The 19,771-nt window shown below is 39.6% G+C and overlaps 5 protein-coding genes across 5 annotated transcripts; all 5 read left to right on the plus strand.

Moving 5' to 3' along the window:
* Window positions 1-212: 212 nt before the first annotated feature.
* Window positions 213-647, plus strand: LOC106363268. The gene has a single exon (XM_013803042.1). The coding sequence runs from the start codon at window positions 213-215 to the stop codon at window positions 645-647; it is 435 nt and encodes a 144-aa protein (XP_013658496.1).
* A 9,955-nt stretch (window positions 648-10,602) lies between these two features.
* LOC106363270 lies at window positions 10,603-11,742 on the plus strand. The gene is made up of 3 exons (XM_048761737.1): window positions 10,603-11,203; window positions 11,283-11,489; window positions 11,571-11,742. Exons 1-3 carry the CDS (start codon window positions 11,045-11,047, stop codon window positions 11,670-11,672), a joined length of 468 nt encoding a protein of 155 aa, XP_048617694.1. The 5' UTR covers window positions 10,603-11,044; the 3' UTR covers window positions 11,673-11,742.
* Window positions 11,743-12,719: 977 nt separating this feature from the next.
* On the plus strand, window positions 12,720-13,677 carry LOC106363271. Its single transcript, XM_013803045.2, has 2 exons — window positions 12,720-13,011; window positions 13,116-13,677. Exons 1-2 carry the CDS (start codon window positions 12,763-12,765, stop codon window positions 13,395-13,397), a joined length of 531 nt encoding a protein of 176 aa, XP_013658499.2. The 5' UTR covers window positions 12,720-12,762; the 3' UTR covers window positions 13,398-13,677.
* A 755-nt stretch (window positions 13,678-14,432) lies between these two features.
* On the plus strand, window positions 14,433-17,228 carry LOC106363272. The gene is made up of 4 exons (XM_013803046.2): window positions 14,433-14,461; window positions 14,540-16,148; window positions 16,233-16,858; window positions 16,937-17,228. Exons 1-4 carry the CDS (start codon window positions 14,433-14,435, stop codon window positions 17,226-17,228), a joined length of 2,556 nt encoding a protein of 851 aa, XP_013658500.2.
* On the plus strand, window positions 16,978-18,406 carry LOC125589230. Its single transcript, XM_048761736.1, has 2 exons — window positions 16,978-17,409; window positions 17,727-18,406. Exons 1-2 carry the CDS (start codon window positions 17,305-17,307, stop codon window positions 18,339-18,341), a joined length of 720 nt encoding a protein of 239 aa, XP_048617693.1. The 5' UTR covers window positions 16,978-17,304; the 3' UTR covers window positions 18,342-18,406.
* The last annotated feature ends 1,365 nt before the right edge of the window (window positions 18,407-19,771 follow it).

A 19,771-nucleotide genomic window follows, 5' to 3' on the forward strand; every position in this document is an offset into this window, starting at 1 on the left:
CTATGTCACCATACGAGGCGTTGTATGGAAGACCATGTCGAACACCTTTGTGTTGGACGGAAGTTGAAGAAAGAAGATTGTTTGGACCAGGAATCATTGAGGAAACATTGGAGAAGCTACGAGTCATCCGGGCAAACATGAAGAAAGCACAAGATCTACAAATGAAGTATGCCGATTAAAGAAGGAGAGTAGTTGTGTTCGAGATAGGAGATATGGTGTATCTCAAGGTATCAGCACAAAAAGGAAAGGATCATTTCGGTAAAGTCGGGAAGTTAGCAGTACGTTTCATTAGTCCATTCCGGATCATTGGAAGAGTCGGAGAAGTAGCTTACAAGTTGGAACTACCGGAAGACATGAACCTACATCCAGTGTTCCATGTGTCTATGCTGAGGAAGCATATCAATGACCCTAATTCGATCGAACCGGAAAGGATTGCAGAGTTGAGACAAGATCTTTCCTACCCGGAGGGGCCGATCAGAATTGGAGAGCGACGTATGAGAAGATTGAAGAATCAGGGAATTCCTCAAATCCAAGTATTTTGGGGAAGACAAAACCGCATGGTGGTAACATGGGAAGACGAAGAGAGGTTTCGGCAGAACTATCCAGAGTTCTTTGAAGATGAAGCAGGGACGTCAGCAGCTCTATAGAATTCGGGACGAATTCTAATGAGTGGGAGAGGATGTAATGACCCTGCTCAGGAGTATAAAAGTCAAGACCTTGACCATGAGTTGGACGAGACAAGTAATGGTCATGGTCGGGAAGCGATTGCGCGATGGTCGATAAAAATCGATAAAAATCGATAGAAACCGGGATATCGAAGAGTGACGAAACGGAATCAAGGAAAGAGAGCTTATTCTAAGTGAATCAAGGAATGGGAGTTTTCATTTGAAGATGAGTTTTAAAAGTTGCTGACCTGGCCGGAGAAGTGAAGTGAAGATGACATGACGATCATCCATTGGCTGCGGACGGTGATATGGCGACGATACACATGGTGTTCTCTCATTGGCTGGAAGGAGATTTGGCGTCCAAGCTACTGAGCCTCTAGAAGCTGAAACTTGACTTGCAAGGGAGTGAAGACTTGGTGATCAAGCTTTGAACATTCTAGAATATTGGTAACTTGCCATGAAAGTTTGGTGAGTGGGACACATGCCCCTTTCCTTCCATGCACATGAGCCACTTGTCCAGCCAGCCTCACCCCTCCATTTCTATAAATACCAGACCCCTCCCCTTCATTTTCTCCACACCAAGACCATGAGTGATCACCCTAGAGAGAGAGAGGTGAGTTAGAGAGAGAAACCGAGATTTAGGAGTGTTTTTCGTTTTGTTTGTTAAGCGTTTTTGGGGAGTTAGCTAGAGGTGTCGTCGTAGACCATAACCAAGGTTGGTTTCCAAGGACTTGTGTGTGTCTTTTATGTATGCAGGTACAAGGTTTGATCGTCGGCTTTCAAGTGGAGATCCCGGGGCAAGAGTTAATCGGTTTTGTGCAGGGCCTTGGGGAGAGTGTGTGCCAAACCCTATCACATCCTTTTAGCTCTATTTCAACACCTCTTTTTATACCTTTAACTAAACCAGTTAAGTTTCTGGAAAATGAAAATTTAAAAACTATTTCTAGTAGACTAGAACAATTAGATAAGAATAAAGGTATAAATAATATTGATGAAAAATAGTCAGATAGAAACTGAAGAAGAAATAGAAATCGGTCGTATAAAGAGAAAAAATCAATCCTCAAAAACCCATATTATCCTAGACACTCACCGCCTGACCTATTATTTGAAGAACATCATAAATTCCCAACCGCAAAATTTTACACGGGAGAAGGTATATACGAATGAAAAATAGATGGTAGATCAGAATATGAGATGATGAATTTATTTCAAGAAATGGGGATTTCTGGTATGGCCTATAAAGCTAAATTCTTGTCGGACAAACAAGCATGTGTCCTCTTAATCTCAGGATTTAATTGAGCCTTAAAATATTGGTGGGATAACGCATTAGATAATTTATCTTAAGACTCTACAATAAACCATGTCGAAACTAGACGAGTAGAAGGGGAAGATGGACTTTATGAAGAAGAAATAATTCAAAATGCTATAGAAGTATTATTACACACGATGACCATGCATTTTTTAGGAAACCCTACTGAAGAACTATCTAGTAAAAAATTAGTCTTAACAGATCTTACATGTTCAACACTAGGAGATTTTAAATGGTATAAAAATATATTTATAACTAATATATTCCAAAGAAATGATTGTAATCAACCTTATTGGAAAGGGAGGTTTATATCTGGATTACCTTCATTTTTTTGCTGAAAAACTAATAAGTAAATTAAAAGCTTTTTTCTGGTGGTCAACCAATTCCATGGGATTCTATAACATATGGTCAGTTGTTCGCCTTTGTTAGAAAAAAGGATTACAAAAATGTCAAGATCATAAAGATAAACAACAAACTAGTAAATTTAGATTTGGTGAAACTATGGGCTCTTTTTGTGAGCAGTATGGTTACCGCCGTCTTACTCCACCCTCAAGAGAAAAACGCAGAGCTCAAAAATATAAAGTTTTACCTCCTCACGACCATATAGTAAGAATTAAAAATATTCAAAAAGATTCTCTAATCCTTATTATATGAAAAACAAACCCCCAAAAAACCTAATTAAAAAGAAAAAACCTCGTTTGCTGGAATAGTAAACGACCTGCAAAAAATCGTTTGCTGGAAAGATTAATGAAATTTTTCATGATCAACAGGATATTAGGGAAAAACTAGAAAATTACTCCTTTCAGAATCAGAAAATTCAGAAGAATCTAAAAATGAACATTCCCTAGATATTATAGAAGACCAGAGTGAATCATCATCCGAAGATTCTCCGAATTGTTATGATGATATTTCCAATTGTAAAACAATAAACGTAATTACTAAGGATATAGATAAACAATTTTCCTAGATAGGACTTATTTGTGAAATAGCTTAAAATAAGAAGAAGAGAATTTAGTTTTGTAGACCGAGAGTACAGAGAGATAGGAGCAGAAAAGAGGAAAGAATGTGTAATTTTAGTTAGATAGTGAATTATGGTTTTTTTTTTTTTATAGTTATCTCACCAAATTTTCCTAGATATAATAGATAAAATAAATGATCCTGAAACTCAAAAATATTGTATATAAAGAAAACCAACTTTATACTCCACAACCTTTTAGCCTTATGATATAATTCAAATTATCCTGAAGAATGATTTACTCTCTCAAATAAGAGATCGAGTTTTAGTACTTAGAGATCAAATTCAGAGAGAGCTAAGGCACACACTAGATCTAAATAATTATTGATTAAGCTAGACTAATAGATTATAAAGCAGTAAATAGCAGAACATAGTGAACAAGGTAGTTGTTCAGTAAAAATTCATGCGTTGTTTGATGGAAGGATGATTTGCTAGACTTAAAACTTATATTCAGGCAATCAAAATTATAATGGTATATATGCTAAGGTTGGATATTCTAGAACTCAAAGTAAGTAATAATCTATAAACTTTCGTTTTTTTAGATTATCTATTGTCTAGATCTAAGACCTAAGTTGTCGCTTGTTGGTCTTGAGAAAGTATCGATCGATGCTATCAATAGATAGTCGATCGATACACCTTTCAGTTCGTTGATCGATGCAACTATGGAGTTGTCGTCCCTTCTAGCAAGCTTTAGCGAGCGGGTTTGAACATGTTCACTAGGTTAACTAAATCAGTTGTCGCTTGTTTCTAACAATCCTACAACAATATGAATTATATCAGACAAAGGACCATGCTACCGCTTGCGCACAATTATCTAAGAACATCGTCGTAATTAGCTACTCTAGAACACAGGAATTAAATACAATTCAATTGATGAATATTCATACAACTTAGCAGTTCTATATTTTGGGCTAATCCCTCATGACTATCATAACCCTAAACCAAACAAGGTGAATCTATTCAAACATGATAGTTGTCACAAAAAACAATAGATGAATAAATGAAATTGCAATAGAAAAAATATACAAACAAAAGGAGTTCCAGGAGGACTCTGAAGGAGTTCCTCCCTTTTCTCATAGCCTAAGAGAAACAATAGAATAAAGCTTAGTCGTCAACAATGGCTTAGAAAATACATAATTAGGGTTTTAGGTCATCCATGGGTATTCTGGTAATTTGTGCTTTCTTCTAGGCTTAAGTCGGTCTTGAAATATACTCGGCCCGCATTCTGGAATCACCGTTGATCGACAGCAAGGCTGTGTCATCGATCGAAGTTTCTTCATCTCCTCGACAGATTTCTCTCGCGAAACAGACTGGCCACTCTTCAGTAAAACATGCATAACTTCTGATATAACCGTTGGATTGACCTCAAACCGGTGGCATCGAAAAACTAACTCAAAGCTCTATCTTGTGTCAAAATATCAGCTCAATTGCACCGTGAAAATGTCTGCATCCATATCTAAACATCTGATACATCTGTGCAGTTCTGCACTCAAAAGCTCCAAAAAGCCCCAAAATCACTAAAGTTCTCCAAAACGTACATGAACCTGAAAACACTCTAAAACATACTCCAAACCCATATAATATACTCTAAAACACTCATATACCATGGATAAAAGTGGATAAAGTGCATGGTATATCACACCCCCAGACTTACCGTTTTGTTTGTCCTCAAGCAAAACAAGAATAAATCATGGAAAGAGATTTTAAAACAGCAGGGACTCACACAATTTAAGAACTCGCTATCATCACCTCGACAATGTTGCAAGCGACATCAAATCAATTCTAAATTCAGAGGTATCATATATACTATATCCTAGCTTAGCAACCAAATCCATCTAACTAGCAACTTAGCTAATAGTGTCTAACTCGCCCCTCTATTAATCTCATTTAATACATATATAAAAGGTGTAGACTTTACCTTGGGAGTATCGATCAAAAGACACATGGACTCCTACTCAAGCAAATTTCAAAACACACAGGTAGTCTTATCTGATCCCTTTCTTCCCTCTTTCTCTCTTCTCTAAATCTCAATTCCAATGAACAATGATGCTGATACAGTTCATCTTTATTCATCTTCTTTTGATTTTTTTTTTATCTTTTTTTTTTAAAGTGTAGGCGAATAATAGGGTCACAGGAGACACTCATACCCCTCGCTTCCAACGATGTGTGATCATTCCATTAGAGTAGAATAATGGGGTCGCAGGAGACTCTCCTACCCCTCTAAACCGCATAAAATCATTTCAATCTTTTATTCATATAGATGCCGAAGAGAGAGAGAAGAGAATCAGAAACACACAGACTTTTACCTTCCAGACATGCAAGAGGAATCTGATCTAATGTATACCAAGCCCTAAGACAACCAGATTAAGCTCATTTAGGTTTGAGATCAACTTTGGTTCCTTCAAGCATTCTCAGCAAGTGTGGATAATTGGCAGGTGATCCACTTTAGTATCTCTAATACACTTTGCAGTCAATAAGTCTAAGAGTGGTGCTAGAGAGTGGTTAGATAATAAGTGAAATTGTAAAAGTTCATTATCCCCTTCTTGACTCAATAAAAAAAATTTGAAAACATTTTATAAAACTCATAGATAAACTAAATATCAATAAACCTCCCCGTAGACTTAAACCACACTGTCCCCAATGTATATCTACTCAAAGTTTGGTGAGAACATAAATCATAAGTACATAATGTAACAAGGAAAACAATATACCTGCTCGTTGATGTCAGTATCGATCAACACAATAAAGTGGCAATCGATCGTTTCTAGTGTCGTACTGTCGATCAATATCGACCAGGTCTCATCGGTCGATTCTTAGAGCAATGGTCTCCTCGGTGTTGGGGAAAAATACTCAGGTATCGAATTCCTCCAGACCCCAGGCAGGACACCGGCCTTTGGGTCCCCGCTAGGAGAGACCCCAGGTCTCGCTAGGAAGTACTCCGGGTACGGTCCCATGGACCACCCCCTTCCTCCGGGAAAAAGGACAACTTCAGATAAGGAGAACCTTTCCGAATATGGAAGAGTTTAACCTACTCCAACTGACTAAGGCCGACCTAAAACAACTATATAAGGGGAGCCTAAACCCTAGAGCAAGGGATCGACACTTTAAGACTTAGAGACTAGAGATATGCGGCTAGAACTAGGGTTTAGACACCAATCTGTTGTAGTTCCGGCTTGTTAATCTAATAAAACGTCCCTTTAAGTCTATTTCTCTCAAACTCATACGAAATTAAAGCCTTATCCATCGTTCTGTGGTACTCACAAAGATCCTACACAAAAATTCCCTAACTGTTTGGCGCTAGAAGGAGGGGAGGGGTAATCTAAACTACGTGATAATGGCGGTGGATGAGCAGGACGAGCTACCCGGAGCTACTCCAAGAGAAGCAGAGCTCCAAAGGAAACTCGACGGTATACAAAGCCAAGTAACCGAGCTAAACAGAGCTCGAGTAGAAGTTACAGAGAATCCTGAGCTCTCCTCAGAAGTCCAGAGCTTGAAGGAGAAGCTCAACGAACACTCCAAGCAACTGGAACAAAGCGCCAAAAAGCTCAGCCAGCGCGAATCGGAGAATCTAAACCTCCGAGACGAGAACCAGGCCCTCAACACGACAAGTAACAAGAAGCATCGATTCCAGGCTCAGATTCGGCCCATGCCGACTCTGGAGACACCCAACTCTGGAACGGGTGTGAATCTCCCGCCTACAACGTCAAAAGAAAACGCAGCGACGCGCGAAAAGGCTAAGGGTGCTCAGACCTACGATGTAGAAGACAGCGAATCTGAGCCGGAACCCGATAAGGAAGAACCCGAGGGAGCAGCAAAAATGGAGTCTCCCCTGGTTGCTTACCTGGAGCAGATGTTCTCCAAGAGGCTCGACGCCATGCAGTCCATGGTAGATAGGCTCCCAGGAGTAGCTCTCCCCATCCGGAAGAGCAACTCCGACTTTTATGCCGACACTCCTTTCACGGATGAGATCACCTTAATCGAGATGCCCAGGAAGTTCCCCTTCCCCATCATAAAGGTGTATGACGGCACCAACGATCCAGACGATCATGTCGCTCGATACAGACAAAGAATGCTCGCTGTAGCACTCCCAAAGGAGTCACGTGAAGCTACCATGTGCAAAGGGTTTGGCTCAACCCTGACTGGACCGGCTCTGCAATGGTACATCAACCTACCCTCTAGGTCGATAGCCTCCTTCGTTATTCTCAGCGACATGTTCTAAGAACAATTCGCGAGCAGTAAGGATCTGGAGAAAACCTATGATGGCCTCTACGAAATCCTCCAGCATCGCGTAGAACCCCTGCAAGGCTACATAGCCCGCTTTAATCAAGAGAAGGTGGCCATTCCCGAATGCAGTATCCCCACTGCCATCTATGCCTTCAAGAGAGGTCTGCTCCCCGACGGGGACCTCTATAAGGAGCTGACCAAATATCAGTGCAAGACCATGGAAGACGTCATGTCCCGAGCCTGGGCACAGGTAAAATGGGAGGAAGATGTCGCCAGTCGCGCTAAGGCGCAGCTAAAGCAAGACCCCAAGGCGGTCAGACCGGACCGAACTGAGCGAGACGAGAAACCCTCTCCAAGACCAGCCAGGGATTCCGGGAACAGAAACCGGGGCAGATACCAGAACCGGCCGATCGAGAAGGCAGAAGGGATGGCAGTGTTCACGTGGCCAGACATCTCTCACATCTCCGCCTCAAGGTCGGAGCTGATCAACGTTCTGAGGCAGATGAGCCAACAGGTCAAGTGGCCTCAAAAGATGAAAGCGCCCGATTCTTTCAGGAACCCTGGTCTCTGGTGCGACTTCCATAGAGACCACGGTAACAAAACGGAGGACTGCGTCGCACTAAAGATCGAGGTCAACGAATTGCTTAAGAAAGGACACCTCAGGGAGTTCCTTTCCGAGAAGGCCAAGAGCCATCTAAGCAAGGAGTCAACAGGAAAGCCCACTGAAGCTGCTCCTGTCTCGCCACCTCTACAGGACCGAGTGATCCATGTTATATCGAGCGGTTCGGAAATCAGCGGTATAAGCCACGCTGCATCTTCGACAAGACATCAGCGGTTCAAGAAAGATAGCGCCAGACTCCGGTCGGTTATCAGGGAACCGGTCCTCCCCCGGGTTCAGAGTGTGGCTCCGGCCTGAGAGGAACATGGGATAGCAGGATTACTGGAGTGATGTACTGCCTAAGGGAAGCCTGCTGAGGATGAGCAACTCCGGTTGACTTGAGTGCACATGTTATTCCCCGAGTTCGATGAGGAAATCGAGCAATATGGGGCAAACTGTTGGGGAAAAATACTCAGGTATCGAATTCCTCCGGACCCCAGGCAGGACACCGGCCTCTGGGTCCCTGCTAGGAAGTACTCCGGGTCCGGTCCCAGGGACCACCCCCTTCCTCCGGGAAAAAGGAAAACTTCCGATAAGGAGAACCTTCCATATTTCCGAATATGGAAGAGTTTAACCTACTCCAACCGAATAAGGCCGACCTAAAACAACTATATAAGGGGAGCCTAAACCCTAGAGCAAGGGATCGACACTTCAAGACTTAGAGACTAGAGATAGGCGGCTAGAACTAGGGTTTAGACACCAATCTATTGTAGATCCGGCTTGTTAATCTAATAAAACGTCTCTTCAAGTCTATTTTTCTCAAACTCATACAAAATCAAAGCCTTATCCATTGTTCTGTGGTACTCACAAAGATCATACACAAAAAATCCCCTAACACTCGGATCTATTTTTTTTCTTTAACTCAAAGTAAAACATAATATTAGTAGAACCTCCCCCGGACTTAAACAACATTGTCCCCGGTGTTATACAATCTAAGATTGGTGGGAAAATAATTCATTGGTACAAAATTTAACAAGGAGAAACGGTATACATGCTTGATCTCACTCAAATTACCCTAAAGAGTGAATTTACTCTCTCAAATAAGAGGTTCAATTGCAGTACTTAGGGATAGAATCCACAAGGAGCTAGAGAACCTAATGAATCTAATATGATTTGTTAAGTAAGGTGGTTTAATGATTTAAATGTAAAGTTTCAGTTTTGTTGAGCAAGTAATTGCTCGATTGATTGGTCGAGGTTTTGGTCCTTAAAAGGTAATAGCTAGACTTAGGGTTTTTATTCAGGAAACTTGGGATTATAATCCTACATATGCCTAATGAGTTGCATGCATGATAATGTAAAGCTCAACTACTAAATCAACAAGTCAATCAGCTCTCGCATGTCTGGACTCGTCTATTAACTAGATCTAATGACCCAAACAAATGTGTTCGATCAATAGCAGTGTCGATCGATGATCCTATACGGATATCGATCTTTCACTCTGTATCGATTATTCAGTATTGATATCGATCGACGCGCTTCTAGTTAAGCTTTATGCGCGGGTTGAATGATGGTTACTAAGCTCACTAGATCAGCTCTCGCCTTACTCTTAGCAAGAAACTTAACTCAGTTAGAATGGTTTCAGGATGAGAATGAAGCTATCGCTTTTATCTAACAATCCTAGGGCAAGTTCTAGGTAGCGAATCGAGAATCAGGCATTAATGACAATCCTAATGATAATTATCACAACTCAGCAATCTATAGTTGGGGCTAATCCCGCATAATCTATTTAAACCCTAAAATCTAACAATGGAACTACTCAGACATGGCCAAACAATTCATGAAAGCAATTAGGTAAGGAAACTTCATTAGAATATTAAATAGATATTAACACTATAGGAAATGTGGGTATTAATAGCGTCGTAGCATAGCGTTTTTTGCTTCTCTGCTATTGTATATAAACACGGGCCTTTATAATAGCGTTTTTGAAATGTATAAGCTATCTTTGTAGTCGCGGGAAAATAAAATAATTCAGCCGCGTTAATTTGGTAAGTGGAGGCGCCTTACCATTGCAAATCAAAAACTAAATGCTATCGTATATGAAAAAATATATTAAAAATAACTTAAGTATTAATCGAAACCGAGACTTCATTCTCTTCACTTCACTCTCTTCACATTCCTCAAAATAAAAACCGACTCATCGAAGTTCTTCAGAGTTCTCTCGAGTCGAAGCTTCAATTGGTATGAGTTTCGATTTGATTCTGAGTTTAGAATAGAGACTGGTTCTCTCGAGTCGAATCTCTTTGATTTTGGGTTTCTCTTTGATTCAAATCTCTTTTCACATGCATGTCCGCGTTAACACATGATTCGATTTTGATTGTGGGTTTCGATTAGGTTTCGATTAGGTTTTGAATATGATTGTGGGTTTCGATTAGGTTTTGAATATGATTGTGGGTTTCAGTTTGATTTTGAATATGATTGAAGGTTTCGATTTGATTTTGGGTTTAGATTTTTTGATCGAATGGCTTGATTTGATTTTGGATTTGTTTATCAGTTTCAGAAATGGCAAAGACAAGAGGACAAGTTGGTTCTCGTCGGAGTAAACGTAATCAAGGCTTGGAGGTAGTAGATCAAGAGGACAAGGCACCGCAACTAAAAGTGAAGAAAAGAACAGCAAAGAAAACGGCTTCCCCTAAAAAGAATTTAGTTTTAACGCCAACGAGAAGAAGTAGTAGAATCAAGAAAGTGGCTGCTGAAGATGATTACATAGAAGATGTAACACCTCTAAGGATGATGAGGTAGAAGATGTTACACCTCCTAAGGATGATGAAGTACAAGATGTAACACCTGCTCAGGATGATGAAGTAGAAGATGATCAGGCTGAGAAGTCAATGTCTGAAGAAGATAAAGACGATGAAGAGGATGTCAATGGGAAAGAGGATGAAGAAGATGGCGATGTCAATGGGAAAGAGAATGAAGAAGATGGAGATCTCAATGGGAAAGAGAATGAAGAAGAACCGGCCAATATGGAAGATGATGGAGTTCTTAATGAGAAAGGGAACGAAGAGGAAGCTTGCGAAGAAGAAGCTCGCGATATGGAAGAAGATGGCACTGCGCAAGATGATGAGATTCCTAGTACTGAAGGAGTTGAGCTAGCAGGGGAGGAAGTTTAAAAAAAAAATAAAAGAGGACCTACAAAGTTGCGTAGAGTGGCTGAAAATCCCAATGATAAGATTATGGTCACATTCAATGACATTGGTGAGCATGTTGGACCTGGTTCAGTAACCCTATCGTCGTTTCTTGGTCCTCTTGTGAGGGAACATGTTCCGGTTACACTTGCCGATTGGAGAAAACTTGATGCAGCGACTAAAGCAACAATGTGGGAAGAAATTCAGGTTTGTATATATATTAGTATGTTTTGTTTAACCGCAAGATGAAATTATAAACATGTTTAACTTGATTATTGTGATGCAGGGGAGGTTTAACTTGCAAGAAGAGTGGCAGAAAGCTGTTATTTTCAAGCAGCTGGGAAATGTGTGGAGGGCTGGGAAGTCAAGGCTGGTGTCACAAGTACGTGTGGCGAAGACTGCAGCTGAGAGAATAGCTTTAAAACCGAGCAACATCCCATCCCTTCAACTGTGGAACACTTGGGTTAAGAGTAAGACTACCAAATCTTTCACAGTGAGTTATCTACAACTAAGTAAGTTTCATCCTTAAAGGTCATGTCTGATGGATATAATCAATGTCATATTTATATTGTAGGAAACGAGTAACAAGTACAGAGCGATGAGAAGAAATCAGATTCCTCACACCACCAGCCGCAAAGGAATGCTTCGTTTAGCTGATGATATGGTAAAAGAGTAGTCAAACATCTACATATTGTAGATCAGCTTGTTAGATTAAAATGGTAGTGAGATATGTTTGTTTTCATATAGAAAAAAAAGAGTAAAGACCCAAGTAAGGTGAGTAGATCCAAGGTTTGGATTGCGGGACACACTCATGCTGATGGCAGACCTGTGAAGCCCCAGTTTGCTGAGACTATTGTAAGCATTATGGAAGTTGTATATTGTGTATAGTTAATAGACTATGGCAATGAATGATTTTGTGTTTAAATGATTGTATCAGGAACAAATACAGTCACTTGACAGTCGGATGGACTCCACATCAGCTGCTGATAACATAAGGGAAGATGCTGTGAGCAAGGTTTTGGGAAAAGACAAACCTGGACGAGTAAGGGGCTTTGGTAGAGGGATTACAGCTAATAAGCTAGCATATCTGCAATTTAGAGACGCTAAGATTGCAGAAATGAAAAGTGAGATTGAAGAGTTAAAGGGGATGGTGCGAGAATTAGCTGAGAAGAAGGTAATCCTTTTCATTACCTTTGGTCAATTAGTTTTAAGACATTTACGATTTCCGTTGCCTTTTCTCAGAAAAGTAATGTTGATGCTGAAACATCTGAGAGTAGTGGTGGATTCAAAGAAGGAGTCAGAGTACAAATACTGGATTGGATTGAATCAGAGGATGTTGTTGTTGGTGAAGGAGAATTCTGCTCTGCTGAACCGAAGTACAAAATTGGTCGTATACCAATTGGTCCTAATGCAGTGGCTATCGTAGTTAAGTATGCACTAAGCGCATCAGCTTCACTCTGGAGGCCTACTACGGATGTGTTAACTCTTGATGAAGCTGTGGGATACAAGATATCTTGGCCAATGGATAAAGTGATTTTGGATAAGGATCCAAACTGTTCTGAAGATTTATCTATGGTAAATTTTCAAATCTTGTTTTCTTCTTACAACAATTGAGTCATCTCTAATCATTACTAAAATTTCTAATTTCAAATCTTGTTTTAGCAAAGCAAGGAAGGTGAATATCGAAGATGCAAGATATATGATTGGACCAATGATGGGACGAGGTCATTGCTGAAGGTCTCGTGTGCTCTTCAAAATCCAAAGACATGGTTAACAACATACCTCTGGGTCCCAATGCTGTTAGTGTCGAAGTAGTGAAGGTGTTCAATGATCAAGCATATTTGTGGAGGCCAACCGCTGATATGTTCTTGATTGGTGATGCACTTAGCGAGAAAATAGCATGGCCAGTCCTAAAGGTTGAAGTCATGCCTACACCTGCTACAGAAGTAACACCAACTAAATGTGCAGGGAAGAAAATAGCATCACCTTCGAAGCCAGCCAAGAAAAAAGCAGTGGTATGTAATTGACATGAAGTTAAATTTTTTTATTTGCCTGATGATTGATGTTGCGTCCTTGATTGATGTTGGAACTTGCTTCTGTCATCTTGTTTGAGTTGTAGAGTCCAGGCAGCACTAGTTCGACCAGAAGTCCGAAGCAGAAGTGCACTCTCTTGGATTGCAACAACTCTGGACGTAAGGTAGCTGAAGGAAGGGTAGCTTCAACGGATCCGAATGAGTTGTGCCACTTTGTACCCCTAGGTCCAAATGCAAGCAAGGTGTGGATTGATGTGGCTAAGATCGGTGATGCAAAAGTCTGGAGGCCAAATTCAGAGATTGAATACATATCTGATGCAATGGGTTCGGTTGTGGCATGGCCAAATGACAAAATCAAGTTTGTCTAAAATTGTCGTCTGAAACATTTTTCAAGTTGGTTCTCATCGGCTATGTATTTCTAGTGTGTGATCGAATGTTTAGGTACTTTTTTACTCGGTTGAAATCATGTATGATATTATGTAACAGTTAGCAGACAAAAAAACAAAAATTATGTGTTATATTATGATATAAGGTTATGTGTGAAAATGTTTAGCTTGTTAACCCCTATACCCTTAAGTGCATAATTTTACATTAAACCATAAGCTTTAAAAATTAAATCCACAGACGGGAAGACCAAAAATTAAAATCCTATACCCTAAAGTGAAATCCCTAAACCCTAAAGTACAAACCTATACCCTATACCCTAATTGTACTTGATTTCACAATTTTGTTCATTCTTAAAAGGATATTGTAATCTTAATTTCACAAAACTGATTAGTTATAAATTTTATAAACACTCATTTGTTCAAACCCTATACCCTAAAGCCTTTGTACATACAAATAAGTAGTAGTGTTTATGAACATATGAGCTAGATTGATCAATCTTATAAAAGCTCACATAAAAAATTTATATTCATACACTTTTTTTTTTTGTAAAATTGGAAAACTGAATATTTGATTTTTAAGATTTAATTTAATTTTTTTTGCTTCAAAATCATATTTATATATTAATTTCCAGATTTCAAACGAAATTAATACCTTGAACCAATAAGGAGTAACCTCTAAGATTGCAGACGTGGCAAACCATATGCCGATGGATGTGTCTTCCCAACTTCAATCTTAGCCATTCTTTTTATTTTTTGAGCCAATGAGGAGCAACTACTAAGATTGCACTCGGATTAATCATAGACCGTCCGATTTCTCTCCAAATCTTTGATCACAACCGTTCATTTTTTCTGTCTCTGTTTGCACTCGGAAAATTTCAGAACACAACATCTCTCTTTCTGTCGAAACTCCTTTCTGTCTCGCGATCTAAAATCGAAAAAACCCTAAAGAAAGCACATGTATCTCTCGAGCTAAAATCAAACCAGCTGTTCCTGTATTCGCCGATTCAAAGTAAGCAAATGGATAAGTCGTGGATTTGGCTTCCAAGGTATAACCTAAAATCCCTCGATCTCATTTCTACTCGCCGATTGAAATAAAGCTAACTTCTTTTGTCTGATTCTTGTAGGAATAGCCACGAGTATTCAGAAGGAGCAACTAATTTTGTGAATTCGTCCGCAAAAAGATTGGGAAGTCTGTCTGAAATGCTATGCCCTTGTAGAGACTGCCGCAATCTGAGCCATCAGTCACTGGATAAAATTGTGGAGCATTTGGTGATTAGGGGTATGGATAAGAAGTATAAGAGTTCTCGTTGGAGTATTCATGGAGAAAAAAGAGATTCTGCAGAAGACAGTGTTCTTCAATATGAAACAGAGGCGTTTGATTTGTTTAAGACAATATTCTCCATGGACGAAGGTGGTCCAAACCCGACAACTGACAACGAAGACGATGAAGCACCAGAGGAAATTGAGTTTAAGAAAAAGCTCAGAGACGCTCAAACGCCATTATACTCGGATTGTCTCAAGCACACAAAGGTTTCAGCTATCATGGGACTTTACAGATTCAAGGTTAAAAGTGGTGTGTCGGAGAACTACTTTGATCAGCTGTTGGTTTTACTTGAGGATTTGCTACCTGAAGACAATGTTCTTCCCAAGAGTTTAGCTGCAATCAAAAAATTTCTGAAGATCTTTGGGTTCGGCTACGACAGTATTCATGCTTGCAAGAATGATTGCATATTGTATAGGAAGGAGTATGAGAACCTAGAAAGCTGTCCAAGATGCAAAGTTTCAAGATGGGAAATGGATAAGCACAGTAATGAGTTAAAGGTGGGGATTCCGGCAAAGGTCCTTAGATATTTTCCAATCAAGGACAGGTTTAGGAGGATGTTTAGATCACAAAGGATGGCTGAAGATCTGCGTTGGCACTATACCAATGCCACTGAAGATGGTACAATGCGGCACCCTGTTGATTCTATCTCTTGGGCACAAGTGAATGCTAAATGGCCAGACTTTGCTGCTGATCCACGGAATCTTCGACTTGGGATTTCTACAGATGGGATGAACCCTTTCTCCATGCAAAGCACCAATCACAGCACATGGCCAGTGTTGTTAGTGAACTATAACACGCCTCCAACCATGTGTATGAAGGCTGAGAATATAATGCTGACTTTGTTGATCCCTGGTCCTACTGCTCCTGGTAACAACATTGATGTTTACCTAGCACCACTGATAGACGATCTAAAGGATTTGTGGGCTGAGGGTATTGAAGTGTATGACTCATTTGCGAAGGAGAACTTTAATCTCAGAGCCTTGCTGCTTTGGAGTATCAGTGACTATCCAGCCTTAGGAACACTGTCTGGATGTAAAGTAAAGGGGAAACAAGCCTGCAATGTATGTGGAAAGGATACACCTGCAAGGTGGCTTAAGTTTAGCCGCAAGTTTGTCTACATGAGTAACAGAAGGAGACTACCGCCTGGCCATCGTTACAGATATAAAAAAGCTTGGTTTGACAACACTGTGGAGGAAGGGAATGCTAATAGGATACAAACAGGCGCTGAGATATATGAGACACTACAAGCTTTTACGAATGATTTTGGTAGACCTCTAGAGAAGGAAAAAAAAAGGAAAAGACTAGAGTTGGAAGATGATGAGAGGTTACAAGAAGAAGAGTGTGAAGAATCAAATGAACTATGGCGGTGGAAGAAGAGATCAATATTCTTTGATCTACCTTACTGGAAGGTAAACTATAGTAACTGACCTATATTATCTGATTACTGGAAGAAGAGATCAATATGTCTAACAGTTTCTTGTTTAATGTGTTAGGAGTTGCCTGTTCGTCACAATATTGATGTTATGCACGTAGAAAAGAATGTGTCCGATGCTATATTGTCTCTGTTGATGCAAAGTGCGAAGTCAAAAGATGGGTTGAAAGCAAGAAAAGACTTAGAAGATATTGGAATCAGAAAGCACTTGCACACAGAGGTGAGGGGAAAGAAAACATACTTACCTCCTGCTGCCTACTGGTTATCGAAGAGAGAGAAGACCATTTTCTGCCAAAGGTTAGCTAAGTTTAGAGGCCCTGATGGTTATTGTGGTAATATTGCGAATAGTGTTTCAGTTAACCCTCCAAATATTGGTAGTTTAAAGTCGCATGATCATCATGTCTTAGTACAGAACTTGTTACCAGCTGCATTAAGAGGGTTGTTACATAGGGGTCCTAGGATAGCCATAAATAGATTATGCAGTTACTTCAACAGGTTGTGTCAGCGCATCATTGACCCAGAGAAACTTATATCCATGGAGACAGAGTTTGTGGAGACAATGTGTCAGCTGGAGCGCTTCTTCCCTCCAGCCCTTTTTGATATCATGTTTCACCTTCCACTACATTTATCAAGAGAGGCACGGTTGGGAGGACCAGTTCACTTCCGATGGATGTATCCCTTCGAAAGGTTTGATCAACATCTCTCTTCAATATATCCACTTCCCACAATGATGTTTGACTAATATTCATATTTCCTGAGTTATAGGTACATGAAAACACTAAAGGCTTTTGTTAAGAATTATGCAAGGCCAGAAGCATGTATGGCTGAGGCGTATTTAGCTGGAGAATGTGTTGCATTTTGTTTAGAGTTCCTTAAAGAATCAGTACCAGTTCAAGAAGCAGTTAATCGTAATGAAGATGTTGAGGCTGATAGAATGGTGGTTGAAGGCCGACCTCTGCAGAAGGGTATAGAGGTTACCCTGTCAGATAAAGATAGAGACATTGCACATCGATATGTGCTAATGAACATGGCATCTTTGGATCCCTTTCTTGAGTAAGTAATTCTCTATGTTTCTTCTACTTGTTTTACTCATAATTTCATTTTCATATACTGTTGTTTAATTTAAAATCAGGATGCATTTGGAAGAGTTGCAAGCTAAGGATGCTCGATTGGCTAAAAATGAAACTTTGTTATGGAAAAACCATACTGAACACTTTACAGAATGGCTTAAAAATAAGGTTACAAACTCCAAATTCTTTTCTTGATTATTATTGTAAATACTGGTTAGCTTGTTTGGTGATGACTGGTTAGCTTGTTTGGTGATGACTAGTTAGCTTGTATCATGATGCCTGGTTTGTATCTTGAAGAACATGTCCATATTTTAGCGAATTGATGTCTGAGTAGCTTATAGCTTGATGAAACTGTCTGGATTTTTAGTATTTTTATGACTGGTTAGCTTGTAGATTGATGATTGGTTTCGTGGTACATATTATCATGTTTTGATTATAATTTAAGTACCTCGGCTTGATGATAATCCTCTGATTTCCTGCGGCAGATTCATTTAGACTCAAAAGATAGTCATTCTAAGGAGATAAGGTGGTTGGCATTTGGACCAAGAAATGTTGCTTTAGCACATAAAGGATTCATCATCAATGGCCAACGGTTTCATACTGATGCGGTCAAGCTGAAGACACAAAACAGTGGAGTAACTTATGAAGCCTTTAGCATGTGTAGATCAAGTGCAAGAGATATGAGACAGGTCGCGGATATGATTACATACTATGGAGTGATAAAGGAGATTTTGGTCATCGACTATCACATGTTCAAAGTGCCACTCTTTAGATGCAACTGGGCAAACACAGCGAATGGTGTGAAGGAAGAAGATGGCTTCACTCTTGTTAACCTTCATATGAACCAAGCAGCCTATTTGAAAGATCCATTCATTCTACCTTCTCAAGCGAAACAGGTTTTCTACTCTAGAGAGGATGATGCTTCAAATTGGTATGTTGTTATGAGAGCACCACCTAAAGGTTATCATGAGTTGGAAACAGAAGAGGATTTAGGTGGTGCTCCTTTACCTGTCCAAGAAGTTGATGATATGGGTGATGATATGGATGATGATAGTGTATATGTTAGGGATGATTGTGAAGGTTTATTTGTGGTAGATTGATGATATGTTGTATGCTTGTGTGATGGTTTGTATGAATGTGATAATGTTGTGTTATGGGATTTGAAAAATTATATTGATTTTTGGAATTTTAATAATTTATATTGTTTTTATTTCATATTTTCGAATTAATTATTTAAAAATCAATTCAATAATTATTATTAATTAATTTTTGGATAATTATAAAACTAATTAATAACACGAAACATTTGCTATCTTTGCTACTAGGAAAAATCAAATTATTTGGTTCTAATAACATTTATTAAACGTTATTATAAATACTAACAATTGCGAACACAAAAGCGCTATTGTTATACACTTAGTAATAGCACAGAGGAAAATCGCTATTAAAAGGGTTGGACTTTTTATAACGGGTGATGTCAGAGCGTCCAAGGAAACGCTATTAAACTAAAATGATGGCGCTTTTCGTCCGCTATTACTAACCACATTTCCTGTAGTGTAATGGAGTTTCAATCACAAATTATAACTTTGGATCTTTTCTCCAATCTATCAAAATCCTAAAAACCTTTGGTGATAATAATAAAACTAGAAACACAAGAAAGCACCCCTTGCCTCTAACATGGTGGCAAAACTTATATAATTATGTTAAAACTCGTCAGGGGTAATCTTGTAAATTAGTGAAGACTTGGGCTTCAAGTCGGCTGTGACCAAACGGGCCTTCTGCGCGCTTCGCTGTCGATCGATGTTCTGATGTGAACATCGATCGATATTTGTTCCTCAATATCGACCGATGGTCGAGTTCGAAGGTCATATCGGGTGCTTGCTCTAAATATCTCCAAAATACTCCAAAATCATCATTTATCTCCAAATCACTCATGATCTTATAAATATAGTAAATAGACTCTATAATATAATAATTAGTAGTAAAAACACCTATAAACCATGAGTGAAAGTGGGTCAAATCCATGGTCTATCACTGTTCGCTGATGTTGAGCGTCGATCAACACAGTTAAGTGGCAATTGATCGAGACTCTTGAAGCTCTGTCGACCGACAATGGTATGTTGTCGTCGATCGTTGCTGGTATATCAACTCTTCTTCCTTGGATCTTTTTTTTTACCTAACAGTGGGTTGCCTCCCACTCAACGCTTATTTTAAGTCATTAGCATGATTTCTGAAGATCTGATTCGGTCCGGATGTGAATGAGAACTTCCTCCAAACCAAGTCGCAATGTCTACTCTTTGAAGCTTCATCACTCTTTTTTCGTGAAAGCCTCTACCAACTCGTCTCCTTTGTCTATCATCTCAGCAATAAGGAGTGTTCGAAGTTTTGCAAATGGCTGTGAAAAGCATCTGCTGTGCACTCTAGATTTTCTGGCACCATCTGAAAAGTGAGAAATAAATGATAACTGAGGACTGCCTTTAGTCCTTTTTCTCTTCTTCCCATTCATCCTCTTCTTTCCCCAAACTTGTCT

The sequence above is a fragment of the Brassica napus genome, chromosome C6 (assembly GCF_020379485.1).
Source record: "Brassica napus cultivar Da-Ae chromosome C6, Da-Ae, whole genome shotgun sequence".
Classification (NCBI taxonomy): Eukaryota; Viridiplantae; Streptophyta; class Magnoliopsida; order Brassicales; family Brassicaceae; genus Brassica; species Brassica napus.

Bases quoted from the DNA above. Each gene is read 5' to 3' on its own strand.
- LOC106363270 (XM_048761737.1), top strand. From the start codon at position 11,045: ATGGTCACATTCAATGACATTGGTGAGCATGTTGGACCTGGTTCAGTA. The intron at 11,204-11,282 runs GTTTGTATATAT...ATTGTGATGCAG, and splicing joins CAATGTGGGAAGAAATTCAG to GGGAGGTTTAACTTGCAAGA. The intron at 11,490-11,570 runs GTGAGTTATCTA...TTTATATTGTAG, and splicing joins AGACTACCAAATCTTTCACA to GAAACGAGTAACAAGTACAG.
- LOC125589230 (XM_048761736.1), top strand. From the start codon at position 17,305: ATGCATTTGGAAGAGTTGCAAGCTAAGGATGCTCGATTGGCTAAAAAT. The intron at 17,410-17,726 runs GTTACAAACTCC...TTCCTGCGGCAG, and splicing joins CAGAATGGCTTAAAAATAAG to ATTCATTTAGACTCAAAAGA.
- LOC106363272 (XM_013803046.2), top strand. From the start codon at position 14,433: ATGGATAAGTCGTGGATTTGGCTTCCAAG. The intron at 14,462-14,539 runs GTATAACCTAAA...TGATTCTTGTAG, and splicing joins TCGTGGATTTGGCTTCCAAG to GAATAGCCACGAGTATTCAG. The intron at 16,149-16,232 runs GTAAACTATAGT...TTAATGTGTTAG, and splicing joins TTGATCTACCTTACTGGAAG to GAGTTGCCTGTTCGTCACAA.
- LOC106363271 (XM_013803045.2), top strand. From the start codon at position 12,763: ATGGTTAACAACATACCTCTGGGTCCCAATGCTGTTAGTGTCGAAGTA. The intron at 13,012-13,115 runs GTATGTAATTGA...TTTGAGTTGTAG, and splicing joins CAGCCAAGAAAAAAGCAGTG to AGTCCAGGCAGCACTAGTTC.
- LOC106363268 (XM_013803042.1), top strand. From the start codon at position 213: ATGGTGTATCTCAAGGTATCAGCACAAAAAGGAAAGGATCATTTCGGT.